A 9,736-nucleotide genomic window follows, 5' to 3' on the forward strand; every position below is an offset into this window, starting at 1 on the left:
TTGTCATGCATTTCTAGCAAATTATATATCAAATCATTCTTTTGTGTATAATGTATCTAATCGTTTTTGTATTAAGAAACGACGAAAGAGGAATTTTGGACCAGGTACACAGAATTGGCCAAGGGGTATCGTCCCATATATATTTGATGCAGATCTAGGTATATGTATTTCTTTTCTTACTGAAAATTTCAATATTGCTTGAAAATCTGCATTCTTTTGATTCATTTTTTTTCTTTCGGATGCCTTATTTGAGCTAAGCATTGTTAAACTTTTCCTACCAACAACAAGGCCAATTTATATCACACAAAGCATCTGTGAATAAGGTCATTCAGGTCTGTTCAAGTATGTGTTATTTACACTCAATAAAGGTCAACAGGGGATGCTTACTCCTCCTAGTCACCTGATCCCACCTCTGGTGTGTCCAGGGGTCCGTGTTTGCCCAACTATCTATTTTGTATTGCTTGTAGGAGTTTTGAGATTGATCGTTATCTTCACCTTGCATAGAAATAGTCATATCTGTGATCAGTCATTAAAATACTTTGCTAAACACTACTCTAATTCTTTATACAAGCATTCTGTAGTTGATATTAAAATATGCTGGATTTCTTCATTGACAACACCTACGTAGTCTTTGGTGATCAAGTCCTGCAACAGTCTGTTGGAATTCCCATGGGCACGTATTGTGCTCCTTAAATAGCTGGCATGTTTTTATATCTTCAGGAATTATTTATTTAAAACCTACATGGGAAGAAAAAAATCCTTCTATGGCCTTCACTTTGACATTTATATGTAGCAAATATCGACGACGTTTTCTCTACTAACAATAATCATTTTTATTTATACTTTGATACTTTATTGAGCATAGATGTTAATGGCAAAGCAAAAACTCAACTTTATGACAAACGAAAAAACTGCAGATCCCCATCTTTATGCATCAATATTCCATTATCACCTGCATATGGTGTATATGCCTCTCAACTAATTCGATACGTAACAGTGTTCTGCATAGGATCAATTTTAAATCGAGTCCGGCTATCGGTAAATAAGTTGATGTTACGGTTATTTCAACGTGTTTTTTTTACAAGTCAGCATTACCTTAATTTAATGGTGGTTATAATGATCACCAATACAACTTATCATTGGTTTGGATATCCGCTGACGCATTTCATACCAAATGTTACGCCATTCTTTACACATTTCATTTCAACTACTCTGCTTAGCTGATCAGATATAGGGCTCACGGTGGGTTTGAACTGTCTACATTGGACACAAATTTCTGCTAGGCAACTGACCCCTAAATTGGAATAGCCATGGTATGTCTTTTTGTTTGTATGAGTTATGACATTGATCACTGTTCGTTATCTTCTCCTTTCATTTGTCTTACTCTTAATTTTCTTTTTTCTATAAGAGTTATATTACTTGACTGTTAAACCGTTCTTGGCATATAGATTTTGACTATAGATAGCTACGTTTACGTGATCAAAATATAGGGCTAACCGCGGGTGTCACCGGTCGATAGGAGATGCTTACTTCTCGTAGGTACCTGATCCCACCTCTGGTGTTTTCAGGGATCCGTGTTTGCCCAGCTGTCTATTTTGTATTGATTATAGGAGTTATGAGATTGATCACTATTCGTCATCTTCACTCTTCATGACCACTGTTCGTTATTTCCACGTAATCATCCTGTACACAGACATCTGCCTCGGATGGATTTACGCACCGCTCTAGTGCAGGAGGAGGGTGAAGATAACAAACAATGATCAATCTATTAATCGCATCAATAATTAAAAAAAAATAAAGTAGGAAAAACACGAATCCTTGAACACGTCAGAGTTGGGATCAGGAGGAGTAAGGATTCCCTGTTTACCGGTCACACGCACCCTGACTCCTATATTTTGACCAGGCAAACTGAGTATATCGAAGTCAAAATAGGTTTGTAATAACGGCGTACCATTTAGCACGAAACACCAATCGACCTAATGACTCACAGTGTTTCATTATAACTGACTTTAAACGAAACTTCTGTTTTGGTATTCGCTGTAACTCAAACTATTTGTCAGAACTCTTATTGGATTTTAAAAATTTTCAAACAGAGAACATGCTCTCGCGTATCGATTCAGACATAAACTCCAAATGATGTAATATTGTTTCATAGACATAGTCAGTTGACAATGTAGAAGCTGAAAACATCACACGATTAATAAACCTGAGTGGTTAGTCGTAAATGGTGAGTTTAATCACAGGCGAGGTTAGTATTAAGCTACGCATTCCCTTATTATGAAAGCTTATATCCGTATCACCAATGATCAATTTACTAAAGGACAGCTTAATGACATATGACAATGGTGAGCGTTGTTGCCCTGTATCTATGATCAATTATATTTCACTTTTGTCAAAAGTGCTTTACAGAGGCAAAAACAATGGAAGTGCATTGATATTTCCAATGACATGATAATGAAAAGTACGTTCTATTAACTACACATCAGAGTGTATATGAACGATTAAATAATAAGCATAACAAAATATAGTAAACTCCCTGTGCTGCATTAAAAAAAAATAGAATACCAGTCTATGTCGGTAAGAGATGCAAGTGTGCATATACGATTTATACAATTTTAGAATTTATTTACCCACTTTCGTTTCAGTGGCAAACAGAGAATCATTTTTGAAGGGTGTTGAGTTATTTGATAACCTGACCTGTATTCGATGGAAGCCAAAGTCAACGGAAGTGGAGACAGAAGTTGGCCACACGGGATACGTTCGTGTTCTAAAGTACGTATGCAATCAGGAACTGTATTATGTATTTGTCGTACCAAATCAGGAAACCATTCATAACTCTACGTATTGAAGCTGGGGCTAGATTTATGGATTTTGTATTGCATTTAGGACTAATGCGTGGAACTCGAGGTCCCTTGTCACAGCAAGTATGACACGATAAAGATACCTCCATATTCAATGGCCATAAGCGTCGAGCAAAGACCTAAATTTTGCAGCCCTTCACCGGCATTGGTGACGTCTCTATATGAGTGAAATATTCTCGGCAGGAAGTTAAGCAATATTCAATCAATCGATCAATCGATCCCTGTGATCGACAGCGGTTGTAGGTGAGAGGGTATATCGGTCGTCCGCTCGGACCTGTGAGTTTCCTCCCACCTAAATGATCCCCTCTCGCAAACATCCGCGCATCAAAGCACCCCATTGGAAATAATCTTTAGAGCTTTTATGGGTTATCCTTGGTATTTATGTATATATGTGTGTATGTATGGTATGTATATACCAAATAAACATTTACTAATTCATTTATAAACGATTTAAACGGTATACAGATGTTGTAACTTTCCACACTATCATAAACGTCGGATAACTCTTATCACACTGAAAATGATAATAAATGGTATATTCGTCTTGTCACTTTACTGAATATTGTTAGAATATCAAAAGGTAAAAATAACGAACAATGATCAATTTCATATATCCTCTAAGCAATACAAAATAGAGAGGTGGGTAAGCCAGATGATATTTTCATTCCATTGTTCTGATAGCTAACTTGGTAGACAGGACAATGCTAAAGAAAAGTTAGATTAGGATTACCTTTCTGGATGCAAGGTGAAGATAACGAACAGTGATCAATCTCATAACTCCTACAAGCAATACAAATTAGATAGTTGGGCAAACACGGACCCCTGGACACACCAGAGCTGGGATCAGGTGCCTAGGAGGAGTAAACATCCCCTGTTGACCAGTCACACCCGCCGTGAGCCCCATATCCTGATCAGGTAAACGGAGTTATCCGCAGTCAAAATCATGGATATCATACCGAATACTTTATGTTTTACAAGTAGAAAATTAAACTAAACAGTCATGAAACTTGCTCTCTATATACCTTTACCCTTTAATTGAAACGGCACCTGGTCTCACCTCTATTGTATCCAGACGTTCGTGTTTGTCCAACGCTCTATTTATTATTGTTTATAGGGGTTATAAGATTAATCCATGTTCATTATCTTCACTTTTCATTTAAAGCATTGATAACCATTCGATGTCTTCAAGATTTAGCTATTATCAATTTGGCATTCTTCAATGAAAATCAATGACTCAAATTGTATTTTAGCGGGGGTGGATGTAGTTCAGGACTGGGTTTTTATGGCGATGATGAACACCATATTACCCTGGCGGAACCTGGATGTGGATCAGTAAGTAAAGCGGGGGGACACTTGTTTCTCTTCACATAATACTTGTTTTGGAATTAAATTTGTAAATAAAATACATCTTCTAATACAGAGTGACGTAAGCCACATATATAAAAAAAAAATGACCTGCAATATATGATGTGTTTGGGAAACTGCTTTGGATAGTGATATATTATTTGGAAATTTCGTATTTGAACCATGTATTAGAGGAAAAAGAAAGGGAACATGATTTTGTACACTGAATTATTTTTTTCATTCACAAATTCTGATTGGCAGGATAGCAATTAAATTCACATATTTACATTGGTTGCAAGTGGTGTTTGGGATTAAACTATTGTGATAAATGGTTGTGAATGCGCTGTTATTTGCTAATTTCCATTGGTTATACGGATGATTGCGATTTATTTAAACTATTATGATTTGTTATATGTCAGGTTAGCGATTACATTAATTATTTTTCATTGGTTATAAGGATTATTGCGATTTCGTTGATTTGTTATAGGTGAGGATAGCTGTACATGAAATGCTACACAGACTCGGACAAAGGCACGAACAATCGCGAAAGGATCGGGATCGATATGTCAATATTCAATGGGAAAACATCAATCCGGGAACTGAGTACAACTTTTATCGACGAATGACATACAATCGTAACCCGTATGACTTTGGAAGCGTACTGCAATACGGGTTGACGGTAAGATACGTTTATGACGAATTCGCTAAACTTCAGATAACACACTGTACATTAGATATCGTTTATGCTGTGGAAGTGCCAAAAAATGTTTTACTTTTGATCACTACAGTAAGCTTTATGGTACCCCATTGCACGGTCTGATTAATGCTTATCGGATTTCATTTCCCTTCTCTTATGAACATTTTTTTTAGCTTCTGTGTAACGTTGATCCCCGCTGAAACGAGAACTATCATAACGAGTATACTATCACATCCAGACAGATTTAATAGTTGGGATGTAATAAATTAGTGCTCGTTAAAACAAGGAATGGTTTTAATGTATATGCTGGACAATGGTAACAAAACACCCCCTTTGGACTGGAGGAAAAATATCTACAAGTTCATTGAATGTAAAAAAAAAAAACAAAAAAAAAACAAAACAAAACAACCTCTTAATGAAGCTATCAGATGCACAGCAATATATTCAGGTGATCATAAAGTACAGTGATCAATCTCATAACTGCTACATAAAAGGTGAAGATAACGAGCAGTGATAAATTTCATACCTCCTATAGGGATACAAAATAGACAGTTGGGAAACACGGAACCCTGGATCAGTCATGATATATCAGTCAGCATTTCGCAAATTTTATGATCCTTATAACATTGCCAATGCAATCCTATGATTGGGTCAAATGTTCTCTGATGTGTTTCATACCGATTGCTAGGCCGTTCTTGCAACACTGATTTTAACTACGGATAACTCCGTGTGTTTGATCAAGATATAGGTCGACAGGCGATGATTACCCCTTAAGGGCACCAGATCCCACCTCTGGTATATCCTCGAGGTCGTGTTTGTCCAACTCTCTTTCATGCAAGGTTTTAATCAAATTTATTTATCGGTGTTAATGGTATACTGTGGATAAGTTATGTCTACCACACGGTAGATAGTGGTAATATGAAACTCTCGCGCTTGACTTGTTTCTTTTTCTACAACAGATGGACGTCGCTGTTTGTTACATTCACCTTATCGTACTATTCTTTTATTTTCAGGATTTTGGAAATGGAAATCCTACAATAGAACTGAGAGACGAAAACCTGAGATTCCTGGAGTACCCGGATGATCACGTCTTCTCTTTCTATGATTTGAAGGATGTTTTGGATCAGTATGGGTGCACATGTAAGAAATTCTTACTCCAAGGATCGTATAGTTTATAGCAGAACCTTGAAAGTATACCGATGAAATGTCTACCGTAACTAAAATAAAATATCGAATATCGTGCGTGCCGTGTTCAACGCATTTACAAATTCAGAATGTGTTAATTGGGATGGAAATATGCTATGGAAGAGTACACGATAGCGATCATCCTTAGTTATCCCACTACATACTAACACATAACGAATGGTGATGAAAAACGTTGGGCGACAGTACAACTTAAACATTGTTAATATTCCTTTAACTCACTGTATAATGTCACCCGTCTGTCAGATGACTTGTGACTGCTGTAGATGTGTGACCATGCACATTCACTTAAAAGCCAGAACAACTGCTGAGTATTATCTTCATTATTTTGTATTTTAGCCCATTGTACAGCGCCCCCTGTCTGTCAGAACTCCGGATATGTCAATATCAACTGTCAGTGTACCTGTCCGACTGGATTCACTGGAGATTTATGTCAAACGATTGTCACAGATCAGGGTGAGTACATGTATATCACTATGTTTTTACACCCATTCAAGGGTTTTTCAGTCATACGGGGATGTCACCAATTGTGGGTGAAGTACCACAAATTTAGGCAGGAAGGACCGTCACAGCGATTGTTCTTTAACTCGGCAATGCATGTAGCGACAAGGTATTTTAAGATTAAATCTAAAAGATCCGTGATTCTCATTTCTGGCAAAGGAGCCACCACTTTCTATATTTACGTCTGAGACACGGAAATGCTACGGCTTGGACTTTAGGTAGATATATAATTCATAATCGAGATGATTGTGAAGTATATATCTCAGTTGAATGTTGTATATTTTTATTATAATTTTAATGTTAACGCGCTTTAGATTAATTTTATTTATACCTGGCGCTATATAAATGCTACTGGTATCATAATAATATCATAATGATAATAATATATGATATGTAAAGCAGTTTATCAAGTAGATATTCTACGGCTAGATAGCTTATATCCATTAGATTTCATATCGCTCAGAATAACAAGCAGAAATAAGGAATTATCTTAACAGTCATAAAGAGGAAAGCATAAGAGAAGTACATACAACGTGCACTCATTGAATCTTATCTTTTGAGCGATAGCTTCGTAACTTACATTGCTGACCTCTCATGATGAAAGAAACTATCAATAGGAAGTAGAACAAACAAATAGTTAAGATGTGTTTTCTAAATCAGTTGTGATGACCTTATTTATCCAAAGAATAATTTCAAAGGTAGGTTACTTGCACTACAGTGTGGTGTATATCAGTCTCTAGCAAAACTAGTGAAATATAAACTGCAATGAAAATGAGGTTATTGTAATTTTTTATTCATATGTCGATTCGATATACCCTTGTAAATTCGAGATAAAAGACACCATAAAGTCTTCCACGTTTGCATCGTATTAATATTGTATTGAAAATGGATATCAACGGCAAACTAACAACTCCATTTTCTGACATATGGGGTGAGTTCAGCTTCTCCATCATTAACTTTCCTTATCTATTTAGCAACACTCCATTATCACCTGCATATGGTGTTTATATATTTTAGCTGATTCGATAAGCAAGAGCTTGTTCTGCGTGTAAGATCAGTTTTTAAATAGAAGCAGGTTACTTACAAACAAGCTGATGTTGCAGGGGTTTCAACAGTCTTGTTTAAAATCAGCATTTCATAAATTATATGGTCGTATAATGATCTAGTTTGCCAATACAATCTATCATTGGGTAAAATGCTGTCTGACGTTTTTCATGCGATTGCTAGGCTGTTCTCTGCACACTGATTTTGACTGGCCAGTCAAACTATAAAGATTCACATCCATTCGTGAGATATGTCCCATTTCCGTTTATTTAAAGATATTTTCTTCAGGTGTTTTCTTTTAAACGGTTAAATATTGGGTGTTAACACTTTCAGTGATGATAGATGCCTCTATACTAAGGTCCATTATTGTCACCGGTCACATTGTTATGGTGGACATGGGCCTAATGAAGAACAATAACAACTGCAATTGCCAGAGCCATGGTTAAGTCTAGATTTATAATAAAGGTTGTGGCAGTTTCAATATGAGTGCAATCAGGCCAAAATTGATAGTTCTTCATCTAAAGTTAGTTACATATATTTATGCCTAAATCTCGGCTGGTACAATGCAGATCCGGTCATAGTCCATAATGCAAGAACAAGTAGCAGTGTAAGGAAAAAATATGGCGACAATGCCCATTCAACAATAGTAAAGCCTATGCAAATTTCATCAACATGTGTTTTCAAAGCTTCAATTATTTTCATGTTTTGAATTTTTGAAATATATACCAAGGATGGCCCATGAAAGCTCGAAAGCTTATTTCCGTTGGGGTACTTTGATGCACAGGAGTTGGCGTTAGGTGGTCAATAATGTTGTAGGTTGAACACAAATATGTTCCTTGTTGCTTTCAGATTGCGGTGGTTATATCGATTTGGAGGAATATGGTGTACTGGAGGCATCTGTCACATCTCCTAATTATCCGGATCAAACTGGTCAGGGGAAAATCTGTAGATGGGTTGTAAAGGTAAGAAAAAAAGACAATAGAGGTACACTGTATGACCATGTTAGGATTTATAAACAATATAACTATCATTTCGATGGAAGTTGTTAAACTAGACGTACACAATATTGCCGTATAAAGTTGATTTTTTCCCCATTTCACCTCACATTTAAAGACCTAAAAGGAAATGATTGTTTTCATATATGATATATTGACGACAATGTGTTGTTTGATATGTATAAATAAAGTTTGGATACAACACTAGAAACATGGATTCTAGAAAACAATGCTTTTTAAGTTTGTATATAACGTCGTCCAAATAGTAAAAATTGTATGCCCATCATATCATGGCCTGCGAATCAAGTGATCCCCCTCGTCCATTGCCTCGTGTACTGTTAGCAGACGCGACACTTTTATCGTATAAATCAAATATTATATTGGAAGTTTACTGCATTCATGACACCATAATATAGACGTGGTGAATGATACTGGATTTTACATCCCTTCCATGCATCAATGATAATGCGCAAGTTAATATATAGTAAAATCAAATTTCAGTCCGTCAATATTATTATTTGTTCAATGGTTCAATCAACCTGAGTGAGTTTTTCTTCTTTTTTTGTGTTTACCCACTCGTCACAAAATATCTATCTTAACTTTTCTTCACTTACATGTACATAAAAAGAAAAAAAGAACAGCAGTGAACCGGAAGTTAACCTTCATCACTTACTTAATCTTCTTCGTGTATGTCGACAAATAAGGTAACTGATCTTCATTACTTGACTTCATTTTTCCAAAAAAAAATATATAGGGTCCTCTGGGTTACATCATTAAGATGACCATAGACGGTCTCCACATGGCTTATAACCCGGACACACTGCGATGTTATCATTGGCTGGAAATACAGTACAACCTCCCGGGACAGCCAGGCATAAGGTATCTAATAAGTACAACCTCCCATAAAAGCCACATATTGAGTCCAACCTCCCTAGATAACCAGGCATAAGGTATTTTTCCGAGGTGACAAGAGATATGGTATATCAATAATATAAAACTTATACGGTACCAATTTTGATGCACCAGGTGTGCATTTCGTCAAACAATGTCTCTTCAGAGATGCTCAAGCCAACATTTTGGAAATCCGAAAT

General features: G+C 36.3%; 1 protein-coding gene across 1 annotated transcript in view; it reads left to right on the forward strand.

Moving 5' to 3' along the window:
• LOC125677425 (uncharacterized) overlaps positions 1–9,736 on the forward strand; it is a 46,968-nt gene that overhangs the window by 10,265 nt on the left and 26,967 nt on the right. The window contains exons 6-13 of the mRNA XM_048915484.2: positions 77–158; positions 2,646–2,772; positions 4,112–4,193; positions 4,693–4,884; positions 5,916–6,042; positions 6,445–6,561; positions 8,500–8,612; positions 9,400–9,524. Of these exons, the coding sequence (XP_048771441.2) occupies positions 77–158; positions 2,646–2,772; positions 4,112–4,193; positions 4,693–4,884; positions 5,916–6,042; positions 6,445–6,561; positions 8,500–8,612; positions 9,400–9,524 (965 nt within the window). The remainder of the gene's footprint in view (positions 1–76; positions 159–2,645; positions 2,773–4,111; positions 4,194–4,692; positions 4,885–5,915; positions 6,043–6,444; positions 6,562–8,499; positions 8,613–9,399; positions 9,525–9,736) is intronic.

The sequence above is a fragment of the Ostrea edulis genome, chromosome 3 (assembly GCF_947568905.1).
Source record: "Ostrea edulis chromosome 3, xbOstEdul1.1, whole genome shotgun sequence".
Classification (NCBI taxonomy): domain Eukaryota; kingdom Metazoa; phylum Mollusca; class Bivalvia; order Ostreida; family Ostreidae; genus Ostrea; species Ostrea edulis.